Source organism: Mycetomoellerius zeteki, unplaced genomic scaffold, assembly GCF_001594055.1.
Source record: "Mycetomoellerius zeteki isolate Tzet28-1 unplaced genomic scaffold, Tzet1.0 scaffold211, whole genome shotgun sequence".
NCBI classification, from domain to species: Eukaryota; Metazoa; Arthropoda; class Insecta; order Hymenoptera; family Formicidae; genus Mycetomoellerius; species Mycetomoellerius zeteki.
In genome coordinates, this window is record NW_017257076.1 from 331221 (window position 1) to 356739 (window position 25519).

The 25519-nt window shown below is 37.0% G+C and overlaps 1 protein-coding gene across 1 annotated transcript; it reads left to right on the forward strand.

The window, feature by feature from the left end:
* Positions 1–27: 27 nt before the first annotated feature.
* Positions 28–25197, forward strand: LOC108722603 (tyrosine-protein kinase RYK-like). Its single transcript, XM_018447787.1, has 8 exons — positions 28–70; positions 1232–1502; positions 8652–8826; positions 13633–13837; positions 21913–22069; positions 22755–23022; positions 23452–23638; positions 24134–25197. Exons 2-8 carry the CDS (start codon positions 1244–1246, stop codon positions 24380–24382), a joined length of 1500 nt encoding a protein of 499 aa, XP_018303289.1. The 5' UTR covers positions 28–70; positions 1232–1243; the 3' UTR covers positions 24383–25197.
* The last annotated feature ends 322 nt before the right edge of the window (positions 25198–25519 follow it).

Below are 25519 nucleotides of genomic sequence, written 5' to 3' on the forward strand. Positions count from 1 at the left end.
CACGGATATTCCACGGGGAGTGTCGTGACACGCGTGCACGGTCCATTCGTCTCGTTGACGATGTCCGCGTGTACGTGTGATTTACGAAGAATAGAAAAAATAATAATAAATACTAAGAGGGAGCGAGAAGAAAAAGAAAGAGAGGTACGCGATTTCTAGTACGCCATGGGGGTACGATAGGCAGGTGTCACGCCACCGCGACCCCCCAGTGCGACGATTACGACGATTACCGGAGAGTCGGCAGCTCGCGCGGGAGGGTGGAGTCGCCTTTCCGTTGACACCGCATCACGAAGCACTAACCAGGTTATTTATGCCACCTCGTAAAACTTGTGGCGTGTCTGAACACACTAGTCGCCACCACCCCGTCTCGTCCTTTCCTCGTCGCACGGGGACCAATCTCGAATGACAGAATGGGGGTGGTGCAGTCGTGCCTTCCAGGATCGCGACTGCCTGACGATGTGGACTAAGCTCGACTCGGGCTCAAAGGTTACGAGATAGGCGGCAGTAAATACGGATAGACCGACGTGTGGGATTTAATGTGAAATATCGCATGCCGACCGATACGGCGGCGATATATATTCATATATCTATAACGTTAATATGCGCAATCGTATATGCGGTGACCGCGAGAAGGGACTGCGAGTCTGGCATTTTCATGAGTTATGAGCGCCGCGCGCTATTTTTATTACGTGACGGCATATCGTCCGGTGGACGATAACCGGAATACTTTTCCAGTACGAAATATCGGTGCGCGAGAGAGAAGTTTGCGTTGAAACAACGAGCGTAAATGATTTTTTAAGAATTTGCCTATGTTAATTTTTTGAATTCTTTCGAGTGAAATCTCACGAGTGGCTTAATTTTCAATTTTTAAGAATGAGATTTCACTCTTCAGAGTAAGACTCTAAAAATTTTAAGTCCACTTTAAAGATCTATAATTTACGACCAAATTCGGAACAGAGTTCTATTTTGCGTGTCGTGTAACATAGAAAAAACATTTAAAAAGAAATAAAATTCACATGTATACAAAATATATATCAGGATACACATTTATATTTAGGATATGCGATACATAAAATTATAAGTAGAATTTTTCTTGAATTTGATCGCGAATTATGAATCGTCTGAAATGCATTTTAGAGAGAAGAATTATATCTACGAAGGGATGCAATGTACGCATATAAGATTCCTGTTTGCTGAATAGTCAAATTATTTGAGGGATCTTCTTTTTCAGTTACGATATTCGATGGAACTGGATTATGATGTGGTGGGCGTACCAGGTGGACCATCTTCTGGGATGATGGCGTTGCTACCACCGAGGGTAAACGTGTCTGCCCAAGGCGAGGTACCGGTCACTCTGCAAGTTTTCAGGATCAGATTACCGTGCTCGGGTGTCGTTAGCGCTGAAATTCCTTTAGCGCTTAGATTGAACGTCACGGCGCCGCCCGGCACTAGATACAACGACACCATCTTAGTCTTCAAGAGGAACAAGATCTGCTTGAAAGGTACGTGCAGGTGCATCTATCTATCGACACCAACTATCGGCGGTAGCATTCCGCGCGTGACGATTATGCGTGCTTGCAAACAATCGCTATGATAATTTTTAAAAATATTCACAAGGCTAATCGCGCTTTATTATTCTCGGACATGAGAAAAAGCGGGACCCTTATTTCATAATTCTTACTGCATGGAATTTTTTACCATAGTACGATCTGAAATCCTGCGTTTCTCATGGCAGCCGCGCATTAACCGACAACTAGATCCGGATCCTGGATATGATTTTTTTTTTCTATTGAAGGAACGCATTTTCTTCCGGTTGTTTTATTCAGAATCCATGAAAAGATCATAACGACGCGCGCTGTTTGTCTCACTTAAAATATGAAAATGCTAAAGTGTGAATTATTTAACTCTTCCGCTTAGTGGCGTTTTACTGGCGTAATTAACATTGTAACTCCTCTCTTCAATTCTGAATAATGTTTATGCGATTTTTTTTCCCTCCTTCCTCTTTCTCTCTCTCTCGCTCTTTCAGATTTATATTTATTTAATAACCGTAACCTCATCCCCCTTAATTAATCAATAAATTTTGTTATAATACAATATCCAAAATTGTATAAATTAAATAAATTTTTTAATAATTCATGAAACACGTTAATTAATGATTACAATATCACGCTGGCCTGGGGATTTCTGTGCCTTGTTATTTTCAATGGCGATATTGATCTACAGTGTATTATACGAAGATCCATTTCAAAGGGTAATTCTATTTAAGCTTTGTAATCTATTATATAACATACGTTACTCGTTTGTGAATGTCCTGCAATGCAAGCAGTTCGCGATGAAACTCGCTTTTGTTTATCTATACTTTAACGCCATTGCAGTGTGTTGATAATTATTTCGTTTACGTAATCTCGGATTTAATTAGCAGGTTCGCGAACCGGTTGAATATCTTCGTTACGACGAGACAGTTTCGACGCGGTCGCGATTAAAACAGAAACGCGCATTCATTTCGCGTCATGCGCAAACTCAATTTATCCACGCGATTTATAAACTCTGCTCTGAACTGATAACTTTGACGTCGTGATGTTAAACGTTTATAATGCGAATGAAAAGAATAACAATAACATTTTTCGGAATGCAAAATAAAGCAGCTGCAAGCTAATCACGTTGATATAACGATGTATTATTGAAAAGCAGTTCACATTCGGTTGTTGTTGATACGATATGAAATATGCGATGTTTTTATTAATATCATGGAGTACAATTGGTGATTACAATTTCAAAGTAGTAATTTATTTTGTAGCAAACGGCAATTAACTCGAAATATGTCGATTTTTGAGTCTTTCCTAAATAAATGTCATTTAATCGTATTATAAATGCAATTGCAAATTACGGTCGTTTAAGTAATTATGTTTAAATAATGAAATTATATATACTATGTATATGTTCAGTTTACGTTATGCGGGAGAAATGGAAATAACGGACCCGAGCGAGAGTACAAACGTAATTTCCGCGCCACTTCCGACAAGGGTGTTCGTAAGCTTGTACTCATGGTACTTCACAGGCAGCTCTCTCGTCTCCGCAAACCTCATGCGACCTCGAAAATGTATGTTTCCTGAAAAAACAAGCCACGCTGCAGCGATGAATGCAATCTGGCAAATAACCTTGATTTTCGTTTCTCTCACGCCATAATAGTTTGTCAATACTCCATACAGATTTTGTGTAATTATTAAAGCGAATTTTTCATGCAGCTTTCGAAAGAAGTTCCGCGTGATCTAAATTAGAATAATGGCGCAAGATAGTAGGTACTATTTTTTTACTTTTATTTTCTTTTTTAAATGTGAAGAAAACTAATATTGATTTCCGATAAAAAACGTGATAAAAGAGATATGAAAGAAATGCATTTTGAAATTGAAAATAATTTTTTGTATTTTATTTTATAAATTGTAAAAAGTATTGGATAGATATGGAACCAAAAATCAAATAGAGGTTTTTAAATTAATTACTTTTATTATTGTTATGTTACTACATTAATTATATATACGTTACATACGTTATCTTAAAACTTGGCGAACATTCAAGCAACTACACACCATAGTGTAATTGAATATTGCTCGTGTCGGAAAATACATGCATTTACGCGATACACAGAAAACAACCCGACGCCAGAGAATAGCGACAATAAAGAGAAAGAAACGAAGAGAAGAAAAAGAAATAGAAAAGAAAGAGCAAAGAAGAGAGAGAGAGAGAGAAAGCAGCGCAGATCCGGATCCGGTTACCGAAGCAGGCGACGGTACAACAAAAAGCAATCCGCCGAGTAAAATTGAATCTCGCCGGGGGTCGGTGTATTTAATGAAAGAGAAGAGAAGGCAGAGGATCCCACCCTCGCCGAAGATCAAGAGGGTCGGCCGCGTAGAAAAACGAAGTAGATGGACAGAGGTGCGCAGAAAGGCAGGAAGAAGGAAAATAAGTAAGCGCCTCCGCGGTGAGGACCTTAGTCGCGTCCCGAAGAGCAGATTTCCTGCTTTGTCGAATTTGCTTCTTCCTCGTTCGCTCCCGCATCGCCAAAGTACTATCCAAGCTCTGACGAGTCCTTTGGCGATCGTTTCGAGCTCGAGAGGTCCTGCTGCAATTTGAAAGCACCTCGAGATCACTCGAAAATAATCGAATTTTCTATATGGAGACTCTATACTCGATCTTCGTGTAGAATTCCATATATTGGAGAATCTGCTGTCACAAATCGAAAATAAAAGATTCAGTAATCCACACTGATTCTCTTAATCCTCAACTTCTAGCTACTTTAATATCTACAATTTTAGTCTTCGACGATTTCAATGGACTGAAAGCGTATTTAAGTTTTTTTTTTTCCATGTATTGGAACGACGATGTATATCGTTTTCAATACGTGACATTTTCTATTTTTCAGATTTTTATGCTGTTTTTAAATATTCAAATTATTTTACATCTCAAATATATTCGAAAAATGTTGACGTTTTGAATTATCGAGTATTTTTGCAAGTTTTGCAAGCGTGAGCGTGTACTATGTGAAAAAGTATCGAAAAAAAATTTCAAACGAAAGTGACGCTAGTAAAAAATTTTATCTGACGTAATCCTGGATTTACAATATTCAACATACGTGAGCGCAAAGTTTTCTTTATCTAAATTGTTCTTGATATTGAAGCGTTTTATTTCGCAGTATAAAATAAGCATATATATATATATATATATATACCAGAGCGCGGTGCACAAAAGACATAATTCTGTGATTTACGTAAGCCTCTCAGCATGACCAAATTTGTTTCTAAAGTCCACAGAGCTCGCGGCGAATAAGGGAATGCGATTCGTAGAGGGTCATCCTGTTAATCCTCCGGAGACTTAATTCTGGGCCTCCGTAAATCTCGGTTAAGGTCTGTTTGATGGTAGCAGATAGCATAGCTCGCCCGGATTTAATTGAGATACGCAGTCGCTCTTAACACGTCTTCCTGACTCCGTAGTCGCTCTTAAGTCCCGAAGTTTCGGAGGCGCGTCTCGCTTGCGCTAAGTTACGTCGATAGGTACTCCACCGTTCTTCGAGTGCTGTGAGCAACATGATCGATTACTTATCCTTGTTACGATAGCTTCGAACCATCGCATAAGATGAAGATTATGTTATCTGCTACATGATTTTTAGATGATATATTGCACAAGTGATACAAAAATCGTAATGTAGCTGGAACCAAAGAAGCAATCCTAATTCCTTGAGTTAAATAACATTTTATTATTTTTAACTTTTATATGTATGTCAAAATGTAAATCAATCCATTTCTGTGGTTGAATTGGTTATTGTTAGTTGTAAAATAAACAACATCCATATTAATGTATGCATTTAGTAAATAATAAATTAAATTGGGGAGTCAAATTCAATACATTTCTTCAGTTAAATTGTTCAACTCCATTGTTTTAATTGAATTACATATTGAGTAGGAACAATGACGATCTATAGAATTAATTAAAAATGATTTAAATTGGGTATAATTTGACGTTATAAATTTAGCAGTGTAAGCGATAAAAACGTAATGGGTACAGCAATATCATACAATAATATGTAATCTTACATAATAGATTACAAGTTGTAAGACAAAACCGAGTTGTAACTACAATGCGCGTTCAGAAAAGCTAGTAATATTACAGGAAGTATCAAGAAATATATATATTGCGAAATCTGACGTAGTTATATAATTTTAGAATTCTTTCGCAGAAATTGTGGAAATCTCTCAAAGATACTTGTTTGTATTTCGGACGCGTCGTAGCGTGTGAGAGGAACATTTTAGGAAGATGGAAGGACTCCGTGCAAAGGAACGATGCGAGTTTTGCCCCTGAGAAACTGCAGTACAGCCGCCGAAGACTGCTACGATTTATTTAACTTTTTCTTCCTGCTGCTTCCTGCGCACGTCTCATCGCGCTCGAGCAAACTCCTTCTCGTCTTGCTCGTCTTCGTAACTCGTGTTCGCGATGCTCTACTTCGACTATCACGCAACCTGCTCGGTTTACGTTATCTTGGCAAAGGCAAGAAGCCTGTTTCCTTCCTTTATGAAACGAGGAAATGAGCGAGGGAGAAAAAATAAGTTAAATGTTGTGCTTTATTGCAACCAGTAACGCATTTATTAAAAAACTGCGTTTACAATTTTTATAAAAGCGTGAAAAAGCAATGCAACAGTAAGACAAATAAAATGCAAATTGAAAAGAATATCTATTGCACAATTATTTAAACATTTGAACATCAGTTACTTCTACGATATCGTAAAGTAATTAAAAAGCATAGGAATTTAAAACATGTAATGTACAAATTCTCCAGCTGTATATGGACGGAATTATAATCGAAAGCTTCAATTAAAACAAAGATTTTTATGATAACAATGAAAGTTTCAAAGATGATATTTTTTGAAACGTGGTACATATTAATAATAATTCAATATAGCATCGATATATGATATAGCATCAATAAATAATCGATGTAATCCTTGACGGTTAACTGTTTTCTTATTTGTAGAAAGAAGAATTTCACGATAACTGTGTATTATGTCACGTCTTAATTTTCGAGGTGGAATTTTCTCACGCCGCAAGCAATGTGTATTTTTAATGCACTACGACCTACAGCTTAACGAACATTTCTGAGAGTACGTCGCAGCATTTTTTTTTTTTATTTCTGTAACCAACGTTACTTACTCGAATGAGATTGCTCTGCAACAAAAAGCTGCGGCTTTCAAATAACAATAGAGGAAAAATGTACGAGTGTTTGCTGTTAGGTCTTAAAAACATGTACTTAACTTTGATTATTGAAAGAATGCAATTAAAAAAAGTTCTGCGTTAACATTTCTCAAAATTTAAAGACATTTTACATTTCAACCTTCATTCAGCAAACGGAAGACAGCGAGAATACTATGACTTTCAAGTTAAGACTCGTAATTAAAGTTTCTATTAAATTGAAAGAGGAAAGTAACTAGGAATTTGTATAAAGAGATATGACAGTTCTGTGATGTCTTGTGTATAAGAAATAATTATTTACGCGCGAATTGTAAACGAGGAGAGAAATAGAATGTGATAATGGCGACCTTACTCGCTTATGGTATACGTAAGAAAATAAGTTGGCTGAGAATGAAGAGTTGTTTTAGATTTCAGGCAGGTAATGCCGATGAAGGAATGCATTTAGGGATTATACGACACTATAATCTCGGGGATGAGTTAAGAGTTGATGGAGTTTACTTAATTTTATCATGACGCTCCGAAAGGATGCGTCCCTTTCGTCGGCATATCCTAGTCGGGGCTGACGTGCTTGGTTCTTGAAAGCTTTTGAGCCCTCGCGCTAAAGTTCCTCCGTCTAGGCCACGTTATTTACCTTTATAAGAGACGACAAGGCGCCGCCCGTTCGATCCGAGTCTTTTCTTCTCGCAACGTGCACAAAAGGATAGAGAGAAAAGAAATATCAGAAAGCGAGGTACTGGCAGGAAAATGTAAACGCGTGATGCAACGAAGGAAAAGTCTCGACAAACTTGTCCTTTTAGACTTTCCCGCGAGAAACGAGAGAAACGCCAACTGAGTTTGACTAATTCGTCAAGATTTCTAATGAGACGTGTATTTTAATAAAGCAACATCACCATGAAAATTGCATCACAATGTAATTCGTGAAATCCGAGTGACGAGTAATGTAAAAATACTTGAAAAAATATTCTATGGATTTTACGGTCAAAATAAATTAAAAAATTCGGGGTTTTAGGTATAAAATAATAAAATATTAAATAGGAAGGATTTCAAATATATTACATTTAAATGTTATTTGTAGTTTAAGCAATTTGTGATAAAGAATAATAATCTAACGATAAGATGGTTTAATACTTATGGCACGTGGCCGTCATAGCGCGTGAGAAATCGCTATGCGAGATAAAAGTAAATTGAACGAAATTGCAATGGTGGCTATACTTGCCGGAAAATTCGTGGTTTGTGGGCAACGATTCGCCATCAAAGTGAGAGCTCTTTGAGCATTTTCCATACTTCGTTGATATTCCCGTTCAATAGTACTGCGATACGTATAAACAATGGCTCGATCAGTGTCCAAGGGTCTTCCCTCGATAGATTCGAATCTCGAGCACGTGGTTTGAGTGGAAATGCTCCAATTGACAAAATGGATTGCCGATACTATAATGGCGGTCATGCGAGTTTTGCAGATCGAATATGAATATAAAAACCTAACCGTTCAACGAAATGTGAAGAGGGTATACGCGAATTGCGTATCAATTATTTTTTTATTAAAAATAAAATTAAATTAAAGACAAATTAAATTACGTATTGACGTTGTTTATATCATATATATTATTTACTCGATATACTTCTTGTATATATAAGCTTGACGCTCGACACGCTGGAAAATTTATTTTCGGAAAAATGAAATCAATATTCTTTTTTTTTATAAATTGATTCAATTATCTTCAATTTATTTATACAATAATTGAAATTCGTTGAACGAAGCAATACTTCGTCCATTTTATTCTTATTAATAAAACTGCGTAAGATACAAAATACTGATAAAAAATATTTAATGATGTCTATATATAGACATCATTAAAAATAACTCAAATTGGGTATAAATTGACATTATAAACAGTATCGATTTATATTTACAGGTGTCGAGACTCCTCCCAGCAATGATTCGGTGCGTTTGGAACCCGATCCGCTGGCGAATGGTGCCGGTGCGCTCTACGTCGCTGCTACTTGTGCTTGCGCCTTAATTTTGGTCGTCGGCAGTGTTGCCAGCGCGTTATACATTCGCAACAGTAAGGCACGTGTTCAAGAATCACAGTAAGTAAAATTATATCAGTGAATATTATATTTGATAAGATTTAAGCAGCATTTAATAGAATACCGTGCATTTAATATTGTTGCATCTCCCATTTTCGCATTTAAACAGTCCAGATTAAAAAGATGGGGAAGTCTAAGAAATTCTAAAAGAATAAAAGATTTTTTAAATGTAAGCCAGCGGTGAATGGCTCAGTTCCGTAAATTCCTCGTCTTAATCTTTGCTTCGTTAGAATTAACAAAATGCACATTATTAAAAACGCGGTGGTAAAATAAGTAACGAGATAGTAATAAATTCGCAAAAATACATTACCAGTGAAAAGCGGTTTTTCGACGTCCGCGACAGAAAGAAAGCGACATAGCGGAATAACATGGACGCCATCCGGCTTCTCGTTCTGCCGCTTATTAAATTCACGTTTCTAAAGATCGCGCTCGGTCGCACACAAAAATAAATGCTCGAGGAAAAGATTTTCATTACGTAAGACGTCGACGTAAGACGTCGTAAATGCGGCTTTTCCACCTACCGCGGCGCTCTCATTTTTGGCGAAATCATTCGAGCGAAAAGTATCGCGGGCGCGAGTTTCGCGACGTCGTGAATTTTCTGCCGAGCATGAGAGATATACCCGACGCTACGACCGCAAAACCAGTCGAGGGGGTGCAAAGGGAGAGCGTCAGAAAGATTTCCGCACCCCCGCGGGAAATTCGCGTGGATAAGCTGGATAGGAGGAACTCGTCCGAATGAAATATCCTTTCAATAAGCCGCCAGTGATCCGTCGGTCGCTTGGCACGGCAGCCGACATTTTATTGCATAGCTATGTGCACCCCTTTTCTCGTATCCGGGATCTTCTGCGGGAGAGAATGTAAGGAGGATGTTAGAGGGGTCGAGAGGATCCGCTTTTACCTCTCTTCCCATATTCGTTGTTTTCTTTTTTGCTCGTCGACCGCTCTTTACCGCGTACATGCACAAGTCGAATCTCAAGTAGACTTAATGGTACCATTTTTTCAAATTAATAACGTATTCGATTTTCCTTCAGATTAAATTAATGTGTTTGTTCGATTTTTTTTTGAGATCACGTTGATTATTATAACACTGTTAAATAAAACTATATAGTGTCAATTTGACATTATATAACGTCAAATTGATACTATATATAGTGTCAAGTTTAATCATTGTTTTAGTATAAAATAATAATATATTGAGTAGGACCGTTGGCGACTTAAATTGGATTAAATTTGACACTATAGATTTAACAGTGCAATATTCGTAAAAATCCAGTCTTTGTTTCGTTACATTTTCATTCATATAGTCTTTTTCTTATTTTATACTTATATAGTATATATAGTATGAATTTTCATTACGATAAAATAGAATAACCTTTATGCGTGTTTCTAATTTTTTCCGTGTTTAAATACTTTAAATCCTTTTTCATCCTTTAATAGGATTGCCCCTCGTTTTCCCGTCTACTGATTGTCTTTGCCCGAATATATTGAGCCCTCTGAAAATCCTCATCATGAATTTTTCTCGTTAAACGAGCGGATCGCCATTCTAGCGCTATTCCCCTCATTAACGATGAATATTATGCGAAAACTTCTATCCGCCTCCCTTTAAAGTTCGATCATTACTTTCACTGTAATTATTTTATACTTTAGCACATCGAGTGTTCCATTCCAGTGCCTCTATTTCGAGGTGCATAACCGAGGAACTTGAATGAGATAGAAACCATGCTGCCAGGGAGTTAGGATAGAAACAAAGCTACTCTTGCTTCACTTTACTGCCATTTCCTTCCCTTCCCCTATTGTTTGTCTCAAAGAGGGAGAATTGTCTTTTACCCGGATATTTATTAGCTCTTTTGATGTTCTCCGTTGTGAATTTTTCTCGTTAAATGGTAAGGAGAGGGATTTGTTCTTTCTACGAACTTTGCTAGTATTGTTATACATTTATATCATATTTATATAAAATACTTATTGCATATCCTTTCTTTCATGATAATTAACATCATTATTTAAAAAATGTAATTATCATCGTAGAGAGAAAACTTTTCGATATACAGGTAAAGAAATAGAAAAGAATGTTTTTATTATACATAAATACTCGATAAAATTATAATTGTTTTTAAAGGACAAAAGGATCTGACTCTTATTGTTCTAATCGATCTCTATATCGGACTACGCGAAAACGCAATGCATAGGAAAATATATTACGTTGACTCCAGCGTTATTTTTCGCGAGATTGAAATATTATACACAGCGATCTGTCGCAGAATTGAAATCAATATCCCACCATGGCACTGACCGTAGCATACGAAAAAGAAAGCAACAGATGTTCGTTCGAACAAACAACACGCAATTGGTCGGTGCGTGATGCGAATGCGATCGAAAGCGATCATCCGTAACAATGTGATCTCGCATCGGAAGACATCAAATATTTATCGCATAGCAAAGTGGCCTTTATAAGGAATTCACGGGAGGGACGCACCCTTATTTTATATCATCTTTCGCTCTTCTTTCCTCCCATAGGCCAATTGTTTCTCCCAGAGTCCCGGGATATATTAGCTCTTTTGAGGCTCCCCACCCTGATAACACGCAAAGAAACGACGGGTCTTTGCTTTTCTTGATTTCTTTCTTTCTCTCTCTGCCTCTCTTTCTCCTAGCTCTCCTTACGTCTCTACGTTTCACGTACACCCTCGCCGGCGAATAAAACTGCAGATTTTACATCCGTACGCTCGAACGAACACGGCCACCCTCGTCTCTCGTAAGCCCTCCTTACTGTATCGAACTGCACGATGTACGAAAGGTGCCTTCGAGATTCGGCAAGCAGCGAAAAGTTTTCTCAGGAGTTACGCCACTCGCGAAACTCACGTCGAGACTTTGCTGCAGTCTTCCAACTTTTCGATTTCCTCCGATAAGATGTTTATTTTTTGTGCTTCGGTATTGACTCGATTAGCTTTTCCGTAATAAATATCAGATTCAGAATATACATCTACATACGTATAACATAAAGATATTCAAGATATTCGCGTACACCGTTATCTTTTACAGCTTATATTAAAAGTTAGCTCTGCTTCGAGCTGATAATATTGCGGTGAACACGTCATCGGTTTCGCCATAAATTTTCAATCGATGAAAATTTCAATGCAAATACTTGCTCGCGAGTTACAAAAGTGATATTACTTTCCGAACGACACTTTAACGTTTCTGTTCCTGGCGAGGCGAGGGCTCGCTTTCACAGGCACAGACGGATTCGTCGGAAGTCGATCTGGCCGCGAAACGTTTCCGTAAGGGTCGCGTAAAAATAAATGGGTACGAACGAGCGAACGGAGGATATTTGAAATCGATGGCTGTACGCGTTTTTCTGTCGTTCGTCTTTTTAGCGAATACGTTCGCCGGCAGATTTACATGCACAAAATGGCCAATAAATCTCTAAAAATATCCTCTTCTATTTCTCGCTGGTATTTTTCAGTCGTCATTCCATCTTTTCTTTTTTTCTTTTTCTTTTCTTCTGTGTGTTTCTGGAAACACACACATATGGTCCTTATTCTAATAAAACTGTCTGCATAAAAAATTCTTTTCTATTGCTAATATTATACATATTTAAGTCTACCATCTATTTTATTTTTTATATCTTATTTTATTTCATTTTATTTTAATTAATTTAAATGATATTTTTGTTTTTATAGAAATAATTAAAAGCTATTATATTTATATCTAAATAATCAACCCTGCATTATAAAAGAAAAGATAAGACAAAATGAATACAATTGAAAAAATAAATCAATAAAATAAAATAGAAATATAATATGAATTTAAATGTCAATCAATTAATCAAAAATATAAGAACAGTTCTTTAAGGTAAAATGGAATTGATATATGTCTTCTCGCAGAAGATCCGTTGACGGTACGAAAGAGAGAAAGACAGAGAAAGAGAGGATCATTTAGAGCTTTTCGAGAGCTCATCCGGGTCGAGATGTAAATCCTCCTAGCTAAAGATAGAGAGTGAATACTCGAGGAACTTCTTGTCGAAGATAATTCCTCGTTGACGGTTATGTAAGGGCGCAGAATGGAGTACTCTGAAATATGATAATGCACCGTTCTCCTTCCCACTTATGCCCTTCTATCTTTTGATGAGAGAAATGTATACGTCGGACTTTATAAAGTGACCGTCTATCTTATAAACGATGTTGTAATTTGAATTGCGTTTATCTCGACATATTGCTGCCTGAGTAGCCTCTCGGGGGAAAAGCTTGCTAAAAGAGCCTATTACGCGGTGATCCCCAGGCGAAATTAAAGCAGTTAAATTAGCGGTTACGGTGTAGATTTTGTGATCCTGTAACAATGAAACCTTATACACGTTTCTGAAGCATCGAATGTGTTATATTCAACAATACAATTATAACAGACTTGAATCGTACGTGGCATTTTTTTAAATGGGATAATTCTTACAATTATAACTGGACTCTATAAAATCATATAATTATTGTCGGATGGTTGAGTATAACGTAAAAGGAGATAATATTATGAATCTGAAAAATAATCTTAATTTTCCACTTGAAAACACATTACGAAGATCATCGACTAAAATAATCCTCTCGGCGACGCGACGACCAAAATTGAGGGCGAATTCCTGGATTTGTAGACTTTGCGCAGCGTTAAAATTTGTTTCAGCAAAATCGTCTCATTGTGGCGGAATCTGGAGTTTCCACAATTATACCAGCTCCCGCTTTTACGGGGCAACGCGTCTCGCGCCATTGTAACGATAATTAACCCGGGTGTAACAATCGTGCTGCTACAGAGATCCTTTCGTCCTTTCAGGAAAACTCTGCCCTGCTGCAGTTACTCCGCGGCCGACACCGGTGGCCTGGCCAGGAGTTCCGTTTTAGTTAGAGTCGACCCACGACCCGGAAGTGCGAATTCCGGAAGTTACGCTACTATCGCCGACCTCGAGCCGCTCTATGCAAGGCCATGCGGTTCCAGAGCTAGTTACTACGCGGCGAGCCACGTGACACATCTCAGCCAGGTATGCGATAATACGATTTGACAAGTAATAAGACAAATCGTCGGTTCGAAGCTATAAAACGTATACGAAATGTCAAAACTGTTATTTTCTTTTTATTATTTTTATTATACTTTTTATTATTCACATAAAATTATCGTCGTTATCTTTTAACATTATTTCATCATTATATATATTATCTTGTATAAATGAGACCTAGATTTTTAGTTTCGAAGCATTTTTTAATTAATCTAAAGCCAATTTCTTTTAAATCAATATGATCAGAATATCGATATTCTTTGAATATATTAAAATTCAAATGAGTTTTAGTTTGCTAGAGATTATAATTGAAGATTAACTAAAGATTCAATTCTTAAGATAATAAATAATAAATCACAAGGGTGCGATCACAAAACTTGAATAATTATTCAAAAATTTATGGTTTATCACTACCGTATATTATATTCCTTTCTCTTTCTTTTCGACAAAATATTAAAATTTTGTTTGTTATTTCTTTTCGCGCATACTCACGCTTCAAGATTTTTTTAATCGCAAGGAAACAGCCCGTGAAACAGACTCGACGACGGACGCGTAACTCGTATTGCGCATCAGGAAATCCGATTTTATCCCGGTCGTTCCTTCCACTTCACTATCGCGAACTCCGCGTCTGCCATCGACTACCGGAAGCGGAAGCAGCGCGAGACGACTCCTCCTCCTGTCTCATCCCGCATCCCGTCCTGTACCGTCTCGTCTCGTCCCGTATACACAACGAGTGCCGCGCCTCGCAACTTTATCGAATTTGCGGCCGAGCGAGCCGCTTTCCACGGACAACTTTGGCGCCCAACCCTTTCCAACCCTTCGGCTCTTTATTCAGCGATTCTAAACCCACCGACTTACAATTCTCATCCCTCCTTTCTGAGACATAAGGGAAAAGGTCTACGCGTGTAGTGCCTTTTTCGCTTCTCCTTCCATCTTTTGGAGCATGCTAGTCGATTTCTTTCGTTACAAGCGAACGAAATCTCTTTCTTTCCTTGCTTGCTTCTATCGTTGCTTTGACACAACTACTGATCGCGTCTTTGATCTCTTTCATATCTTTGAGTTCGCATTTGGGAAAACGAAATGTTTGGCGCATCAAGCGCTTCGTTGGTTCCGTTTCTTCAAGAAATGCCATATAATTCTTTTCGATAAAACTGGAGTTTTTAAAGGTTGTTGAAGGCTTCTGGCTAGTTATTTCGCGTTTGATTTATCAATATTAAATTAATCAAAATAGGAATGCACTTTATAAAAATTAGATTTATATATTTTATATTTTTCATATACTTAAGATACTATAATAAAAATTTCATAATTATGTTACAGACATCATGCGTCCATGAAAATATATATCATATCTTTGCGAAATTTATTATATTTATAAGACATGATTTTTATAGTCTACATAAAATAATATTTTCTGTTCAGTCAAAAAAGTACCTAGACAAATGGCTCATCGAAGAAACAAGCTGATAATTTATAGGACTATCTTTATGGGTAGATAAAGCAATTCACAGATAATTTTCGCCCGTAACGCGGCGTTTATATACACTGCGGCATTTACGAGCAAAACGCAAGTGGTAAAGGTCGATTTCAATAACCGACTACACACGCAATCGCTACGTGTCATAGTTCACCACTTCGTTTTAACTACCGTTTTGAAGCACGTGCTATTACCCGCCGCCATCCTCCAAAGAGTATCTTCCTGTAAAGTGCGCAGTCAAAGACTGGAACGAGGGTCGCGTGAAAATGTCGAATAAATATGAGATCGCGTTGCCGGAGCGCTGCTCGCGCTATTCTCCTTCGGAACAAGCGTTTTGCATTAATTTCCCCGGGAAAAGAACCGCTGGTTCTGGATACCACCTAGACTTTGTCGGGCGTGAAAGACAGAGAGAGGGAGAATGCATCTGCAGGCAGGTTACACACACACGCATGCACACACACGCGCGCGCGCGCGCGGTGGGGGGTTACAGCAGCCTCCAACGTTAACGACACTCGTCCTCCTCAGACGTGGTGCGTACCGAAAGGAGGAGGATGCGAGAGGGTGAGGTTCGGCAGCGAAGGAAACAGCAGAGAGAGAGAGAGAGAGCGGGAGGAGGAGAGAGAAGGAGTGGTTGGAAGTGGGTCCTGTGATTGTTTCGGCTTTGATCTTGGATCAATTTACCGGGTACACGCGCGTATGTGCCTGAACCCTCCACAGAGGCGACCTCAGGGTGCGCATACCGCCTACAGTTTACGCTCACGTACGTACGTCGAGCACGTACGCACGTACACCGACCGATTGATGTAGCCATGAACCTTCGTGAAAACCTTACCCTCTTCGCGTCCCCAGCCATCCCGGGGGCGTCTCACGAACCGACCGACCGACTGACGTAATCCAGCGACAGCGTCTTACCCCACCCTGTAAAACGATACGCTTGAGATCCCATTGCTGGGGAAGCCATTACCTGACGCTGTCTATCAGAGAAAACGATCTTCAGCACGAAGACAAACACACGTTCTCTTTCCTCCTGGATCTAACGTCGTGGATTTCCACGCGAGAGAGTCGGGCGCAACGAAATGGCGGAATGGCCTGACGATCCGGTATTTTCCACATGGCCTGCGCAGGGACACCAATACTCGGGGTTTTTTTTTCCTCGTAACAGTTGCGAGTACTTCCCTTGAGATAATCGCGATCGAGATAACCGGCCCGCGTGTTTGTGGTATTTTGTTTGATCTTCCCATTTTGTACTCGTAATAGCGAACAGTTATAATATTTATCTAATAACTTATTTCATCCTTTTTAATTCTTTATAGAACTAAAAAAGAATGAAAAGTTAATTAAACCAACATTAAAATTAATTACATTGATAAAAACGGGATTAAGATGCCAGTTAATTTATGATTAGGTTTAACCTAATAATAACATAAAATTTTTTTTTCTATCTATGATTAATCACTAAACTAATGGTTTTGTAGTGAATAACTTTCAAAGTTACCACTACAAAACCATTAATTTAGTGATTAATCGTAACTAGAAAATCACTTTTACAAATGAAATCAGTTTTTACATTATCAAGTTTGTAAGTCTAAACCACAAATTAACTAGATAATAAAAAACCGGGCCTAAGAAGTCTAATTCTCTACGTATAATTTGACTACTGCATTATTTTTCTACGAAGGAAGTTTTGTTCGAATTACATAGATCTATTCGTTGCTTGCACTTTTTGCATTCAACCTCTTCGTTTTTTTTCTTGAACGTCTGAATATATATTTATCTCATTTTAAATGCAAAAATTTGTGAGGACTTTAAACCACGCAAACAGACCTACTGTTTTAAAAATATTACAAAAAAAGATATAATACATAAATAAAAAAAATAAATTTCTAAAAGAATTTTATATTCAAAATTTTGTTTTCCTATTAACGCGTCCAACAGCTAAGTTGGTGTTGAATGCAACAGTTACCTTACAAAAAAAACTAGCATCTAACACTAGGCCTGTTCTTTTTGGCTGAACTTTTGCACCAGTTCATCTTTCTTCCTTTTCTCTCCAGGAGGAAAGAAGAGGAAGAAAGATGAACTGGCACAAAAGTTCAACCAAAAAGAACAAGCCTATTGTTAAATTTATGGTATCAAATTTAACCTAACGTGAGTCGCCGCTGCTTCTATTCAATCACGTTGTTATTTTAGACTAAAACAATGGTAATAGTTGACACTATACAGTGTCAATTTGACACTGTATAGTGTCAAACTTAACTATTACTTTGGTAAAAAATAACGATATATTTAGTAGGAGCAGTGGCGACTCACGTTAGATTAAATTTGACATTATAGATTTAACAGTGAACAGTTTATCTTGTAAACCAATTGAGGCAATGCCGTATACCATGACGGTAATAATCTTCAGCGAATTGAAGACATATAATCATTGAAGATAATAATAGAATTACAAAAGTTCAGACGTCGCGTCGGCAATTGGCGCCGTTGAGTTATCACTTACTTCATATATCGTGTTATATTAACGTTAACGGTCGCGTTATATTAGTTACGCGGGGTTACGTAAAAGCTGATTCTTCGATTTAATTAATTCTCGCGGAGTTCCGTTCCGTCGTGCCGAAGCGCCGCTTTAATCGAGGGAGATGGAAAACCGTATTATTAAATCGGCGGGGTCGAATTAAAAGTGCTGTGGGCATGTCGAGCATGGTAGTCTGAAAACGAAGCTTTTAGAGCGCCTTCAGCGGGTCGAACGAACGAACGAACGAACGAATGAGTGAACGAACGAACGTGATGTTTGACGAAAGCCTTTCAGTAAATAAATCAAATTGCTGCTCCGCGCTGGATGAGCTAAAAACGCTCTGTCCGTGGCGCTATATGGTCGATACTATGATTCTGATTCCGTAATGTAAATAGCGAAGTAATATCCATTACTAGATGGACGAAAAATTTCGGATAGTTGCCTGATCAAACGGCAAAACGTTTCTTCTATTTTTCTGCTTTGATAAATAAGTAATATGAAATGAAATATTCGATTTCAAATCGAAGTTATGATTTTTCTTTAATTTAAAACGTTGGCATGAATTGTTAACTTAATAATAATAATAATAACAACAACTTTAGTGGATGCAAATAATAAAAAGACATATTGAATAACACATACGTAAATATGATATAAATAAAGATATTAATTACAGACAAAAAGAGAGGCTGCAGCTAAATGGTGATTTGATTCCTAGTCTGAGTAATATTCAACAGCTTGATTAATAAATAAATTAATGTAAACAATAAGCAGAAGGTATTATAAACATTCGCAATATAAATATAAATTGTATATAATAGTTAGAAAACATATGAAGAATTGGAACAAAAGTAATATTATAATACAATAATCGGTTTATTTTGCTTGTATATTGATGTACTTCTCGGAACTACCAATATTAATTAATAGCGATCAATTTTTTGCTGAATGCAATGGTCATTTAATCATGCAACGTAATATTTGATTAAAAATTATTTCAAGTTTTAGATTAACCATGTTAAAGAATTACTAAAAAGAATACATATAAAAAAACTTTAATTCTTAATTCTAATCTAATTTATATTTATAGCTTCGTTACGCAACACAACGAATTCCATTCGCACCTTTAACACGTCGAGCGGTCCCCGCCCAGCAATTTCCACCTCGCTCATCACATTTTCATCGGAAAACGAAAAAAAAGCACACGCGAGCGCATACATAGGCATCCAAACCGCATGGGGAAAAAAGAAGAAAATATAACCGCGAGGGAAAGCGAAATAGACGAATCGCGATCCGTCCGCGTTCAGGCTTTCCCGTTGTTCGTGCGAAAACAACGTTCGCCAGACGCGCCGACACAATTCGCCTCTGCAATAATCACAGACCCCGATAAGCCGCGGAATTAGCCGCGGTGTTTGCATTTTCACCGAGCATCCCGCGCTATCCGGGAATTTCGTAAATAATTTCCGAGACCACTCCGGACCAATCCCCGGAATCAACCCCGGAACGGCGTTACCGACCATTCGAATTGCCGCCGCCGTCGCGCACCCCCTTTCTCGAATCCAATATATCGCCGGTAATTTCGCGGCGCGGTCGCATCGACGTGTTTCGAACTGGTTTTACGTCGTCTCCTTTCCTTTTTTTTCTCTTCATTTTTCCCCGCCATGTCTCCATCCTGTTTCTCCACCCGCCGCTCGTTTCCGTTTATACATGGGCGTGCGCGTGTGCGTACGTCTAAATGGAACGGGCGGGGGCCGAAGGCAAAACTCCGGAAAATTGAAATTAATGAATAGTCACCCCTCCCGTGCGCGCGTTCGCGTAGCTTTCTCGCGTTTTACGTCGACTCCGATGGAAATCCGCCTGGCGAACAAAGAGGACCGCGGGGCGATGCCATAACGACCCTCGGGGGGAGGATTCTTCCCTGCGCGTCCCCGGAGGACCCGCGCGAGGTCTCGTCGGCGTCACCTTACACACGACAAATGCCTTTTTAATGAATCCCCGACTGATGAGGTTCTTTTTTCAGAAGTTATGAATTATGCAGGCGCGCCAATGCGCAATTGAGATTTTAAACGACAGCAGGGCTGGGGTTGTTAACTACTAATATATATATAAGTAATCACGTAGTTTACTCATTTCACATCGAGAGATAACAATTGCATTTTTCATCCTTTGTCTTTTGCAATTTTTTTTGGAGAGAGAAACTATTCTTCATATTAACAAATCAAATAAGCAGAAAAGGTCTGTCGAGAGGCTAAATATTGTGCTGTCTGATAATATTTTTATGTATTATAAATTTTCAATCTATCTTTCAATTATATGAACTGTTATATAAAAATATTATCACCCAGTGGTCAAATTAGAAAAACATTCACCTTGGATAATCAGGAAATTTGAATCCTGGCTGAGATAACATTTTTTTAGATGGTTCCTCTGCCTACAAATTCCTTTTGCCTACAAATCGATTGCCTACGGCATCGTTATGCTACATCACTTTTGTCGATAGTTTGCGCACAAAAATTACTGCCTACAACTCGATTACCTACATGCACTTTTGCACACAAATATTATATAAAATTAAGATTAAGTTAAGTAAGAAAATAATATGTATTTTTAAAACAAAGAATTTGTGTTTAAAGCAGAGAATTTGTTTTAAAACAGAGAATTCGTGTTTTTAAGCCAGAAAATAATACATGTAGGCAATCGAGCTGTAGGCGATAATATATGTAGACAATCAAGCTGTAGACAACAATGTATATAGGCAATCGAACTGTAGGCAATAATACATGTAGGCAGTCGAGCAGTAGACAATAATACATGTAGGCAAATGTGACTTTGTTTCTGAAATTTTTATTTGTGCGCAAAAGTGCATGTTGGCAATCGAACTGTAGGCAATAATTTTTGTGCGCCAATGAATTGTCAGCAAAAGTGATGTACACAAACGATGCTGTAGGCAATCGATTTGTAGATAAACCGGATCCTCCCACATTTTTTGCAATAAGTTCTTTATAATGTTTTAAGATACTAGCTAATATAATAGCATTATTAGCAAATCGATGATCAATTTAATTTATAATTGCGTCTTAAATCCGACATTAATTGGCCCACAGTTCATAACTGAAAGATGTATTTAAAATTTACATAAAAATATATGTATTATTAAGCAGCAATAGTCTTAATCGTGTTTAGTGCTTTTTTTACTTATTCGATTTATTCATACAATGATCTTGTTTAATTTATTATTGCTTCTTCTTATTGTTATTGTTATTATTACCGAAAGTTCAAATTTTTATTTAGTAAATTCATCAGTAAAGGAGAAGAAATTTTCGAGGGTTTCGCTATCGCTCAGAGATCGTTTTATTTCTATGTTTTATGTATTTTTTTTCATAGAAACCGAAAATAATATAATCATTATAATACGCCAGACTTAAGGAAAAATTGGTATATCGAAATAAAATGAATAAAATCCTTATTCGTATCGTTATAAAATTACTGTCAGTTATGTTTCAATAATTTATTTATGAAATTAATTCCACATTGGATCAAATGCGAATAATATTGCACCACAAAACGTTAATTAGATTATATTTTTTATTATAACATTTGTCATCTCGCACTTCAAGCGTCATGCATTATTTGGAGTGGAGGAAACGGTACCGAGATGACAAATGTTATAATTAAAAATATAATCTAATTAACGTTTTGTGATGCAATATTATTTGCATTTGATCCAATTTGGAATTATTATAAATTCATAAATAAATTATTGAAATATAACTGACAGTGATTTTATAATATAACGATGCGATTAAGGATTTTATTCATTTTATTTCGATATACTAATTTTTCTTTAAGTCTAGTGTTATTATAATGATTATTTTCTTTCGGTTTCTATGAAGAAAAATACATAAGAAAACATAGAAATAAAACAATCTCCGAGCAGTATCGAAACCCTCGAAAATTTCTACCCTCCTTTATTTATTATACCTATGTATTTATAATATCCTCTTAACACATTTTTTTATTTTTATCGGATTGATGGCATTTCTTTAAAGGATACGTATTATGGATTTTTAGTCGACCGATCCGTGTGAGAAGGCCAGAGCACTCGCAGTCTCGAGATCGGCGTTATACTGTCGTACTCTCGTGCAGGAAGGGACTTTCGGTCGCGTATACAAAGGAACTTTGGAATTAGCTGGACGGGAGCAAGAAGTTATCATAAAAACAGTTACAGGTAAGACTTATTATTAGTTAAAAAATAATGTTAAATGATCATTCACAATGCAAGTCGCATTTATTGTGATTATAGATTTTTATAGGAATGCATTGTTTTGTTGGTTGAAATTTTCAATTTAGTGAAAAATAATTTAACGAAAATTTATAAAAAATTATAATTTCCTCATACATTTTTTTTAGAAAAAAATTATAATGCATCAAGAGAATATCTATTCAAGATAAGATAGAAAGTTATTATATCCACTATCGGCTATCCATGATTCTACATGGTTGAATTAATATTTAGTAAATATAAAATTAAATAATTACAACTCGATTTTTATGCGTTATTCTGTTGTATAATTCATTTACAAACGTTTATGAAGTGATTTTTATTTGGATACACACACATACACATACACACAAAGCTTTAACTTTTGCTTTAGCAAAGCAAAAGAGATAAGTCTACTTCATTGAAAAAACAATTATAAAATCACACGTTTATTTAAACAAAATAATTTCAACTACAATTTTGAACTCTAATTTTATTTATTTTAGTTAGTTATTGAATGCATTATCAATTGTTAAAAATAAATAGTTTTAGGACGAGAAAAATAGTTTTCCGATAAAACAAATCTTTCTGATTAACATGTGGTCGCTTTAATTAAACTATCACTGATACTCGATAATACTGTTTGTTTTAGAGGTAGCATCCGCTTACCAAGCTTCTCTTTTGGTGGTGGAAGGCTCGCAACTGGCTGGATTAGTTCATACAAACATCGCCTCTTTGGCGGCCGCTTGTCTGGACAGTTCATGTCCTTTGCTGGCTTATACAAGCACGCCTGGTGAGCTTAACCTGAAGGTCTACCTTACGGATGGAAATCACCATCCCGTGACTAGAGACTTGGTGCATGTTGGTGCGCAGGTTGCTCGAGCTGGCGCGTTTCTTCATGGGCGAGGTCTACTGCACAGGTAAATTGGCCTGTAAAATATCATCTACGTCTCTATATAAAATCAGTAACAAATAAATTTTATCGCGTGTTATCACAAATTATCACATTCTTTTCTAGTTCAAGCGTAAGTAATTTTTTAGCTTAAAATAAAAACATAATAGTTTGTTATTTAACAAATTTCTCACAGAATAATATAAATTATTATATCACAACTAAACTTATTTTTATATAATTAATAATTATATTATTAAATCAGGCGTAAATTTGGTTAAAATCTATCTATCTATTTTATTTGAATAAATAATAAAATAGATTATTAGTTGCGATTATCAGAGCTACCATTAAAGATAATGTTATGATTCCTCGCGGTATACATACAAGATTGTCTACACATAGCTCTTACCGAAATGTCAACGATAATTTTCATTGTAAAATCGATAATTTCTAGGGATATTGCTGCCAGAAATTGCATAATCGAACCAGGTAGTCTTCGTGTGAGACTAGCTGACGCTGCCCTGGCTCGGGATCTCTTCCCTCAGGACTATCATTGTCTCGGTGATAACGAGAACCGACCCATACGCTGGATGGCCCTAGAGAGTCTCCAGCGTAACGAATACAGTACGGCAACCGACGTGGTACGATTCCAATTTATATACGCAGACAAATCGAAACTGTGTTGCTTTTTTTCGAAAAAATATCTTGGCAAATCTTAATAAGTATATTTAAACATATTTCTATGGACTAATATATAATTAGATTTTCTAAAGAGTAAAATGTTTCTAAAGAGACTTATGGATTAAAAGTTGAGATTAAAAAGTTATAGATTTAAAATGAATCGTAAGTGACGCTTCTTCGTATTTTGTTGATTTATTTAAATAAACGGTTTTGTTTTTAATCTTAATAGAATCATAGATTGTTTTGTATTTATTATAATTTTATATATTATAAAATTACGCTTTAAGATATATAAAGAATTACAAAAAATGCGTATTAAAACAGAATTTATGTTCCGAATAATTAAAAAATAGAAGTTGTATGCCATCGTAGTACATTAAATCATTCTAAACAAAAATTAAATCATTTTACACAAAAAGATAATCCTCTAATGAGGTATTTTCTTTGCTTCCAAGTGGGCCTTCGGGGTATTCCTATGGGAATTGGCGACACTGGGTCAACAGCCGTACGTAGAAGTAGACCCATTCGAGATGATGGCGTGTCTCCGAGACGGATATCGGCTCGCTCAACCGAGACCTTGTCCCGATGAGCTCTTCGCCTGTATGGAAGCCTGCTGGCTCAGTCCCCCCAGGGATCGACCAACTATGCCGCAGCTGCTCGCCTATTTGCAAGATTTCCACGATGCGCTGGGTGGATTTATTTAAATCGTCTGTCCGCGAACTGACTTGGCCTCGTTCGAAAAATGAGCGCGTCGTCGTTGACTCAAATTTAACGATTGCACACAGCTGATTAAAATCTTTTAGAATCGTATCGTAAGTTGCGAATGGTCGAATGGAAAAAACTACTGCGGTCCGAAATGCCCATTTCATAACGCGGAAAGTACGTCCAATAAGTTCGCAATCAAATTGAAAGTTCGAAGGAAGAATAGAATCAAAGTCGCATGGAATTGAATGTCGCTGCCCATTTGCAACACACTGCCCTTATCAATAAATATATCCGATGCAATTTAAATTGTTGTAACTATGATGCGTACTGATAATTATATTTACTGATAATCATATACTTACCCCAGTTGATCATGAATCAAAGTAGAATATCGTCGTCCTTTAATTGGCGAAAGGAGTCGCATAAAAATCGACACGGACACATCCGTCCATAGTAGTTAAACGCACGTATATGAATTTTCAAATCTCGTATTTGAGCGATTCACCCAAAATGCCAATTAATATTATGCGGAAGAGCCTTATCTTCGAAATGCGGAAACAGATCTTTTTTTTTTAGTTCCTGAGTTAAGAAAACAAATACAAACTGCCAATTCATAGTGAAATAATGAAGAAATTAAAGAAGTTAAATGCGCGATATGAAGAAGCCATCAAATATGTAGGTGATTTTTTGTACAAGACTTATTCAAATTAATATTTATTATAACATGGATTCAAAAATCACATATAACAAACACGTAGCTAATTTCTGTGGATGATATTTCACAGGTAACTTGCTAACAATAGCGATTGTTCCTAATATATATCCTCCCTCCTTTCAAGAAAATTTCATTTCACTTGGTTAATTTCATTTGAAAATGTATTTTACAAAGATCTTATAATTCATAGATGTGCGTCTTTTACCTGCGCCAACCATACAGTCTGGGTGCAAAATGCGCCTGCGGCGCGGCTATTCTTTATCCTTTCGACGCTGTTAGAACACAGGATTCAGGCGACTGAATAGAAATTCTATCGCTCCTTCCATCTGTATTAATTAGCGTCTGTAAAGACCGCTGTCTTAACGCACATAAATTTAGAATTACTTAATTTAATTTAATAAGTGGAGAAAAGATATGTGCA

Bases quoted from the DNA above. Each gene is read 5' to 3' on its own strand.
- LOC108722603 (XM_018447787.1), top strand. From the start codon at position 1,244: ATGGAACTGGATTATGATGTGGTGGGCGTACCAGGTGGACCATCTTCT. The intron at 23,023-23,451 runs GTAAATTGGCCT...GATAATTTCTAG, and splicing joins GGGCGAGGTCTACTGCACAG to GGATATTGCTGCCAGAAATT. The intron at 23,639-24,133 runs GTACGATTCCAA...TTTGCTTCCAAG, and splicing joins ACAGTACGGCAACCGACGTG to TGGGCCTTCGGGGTATTCCT.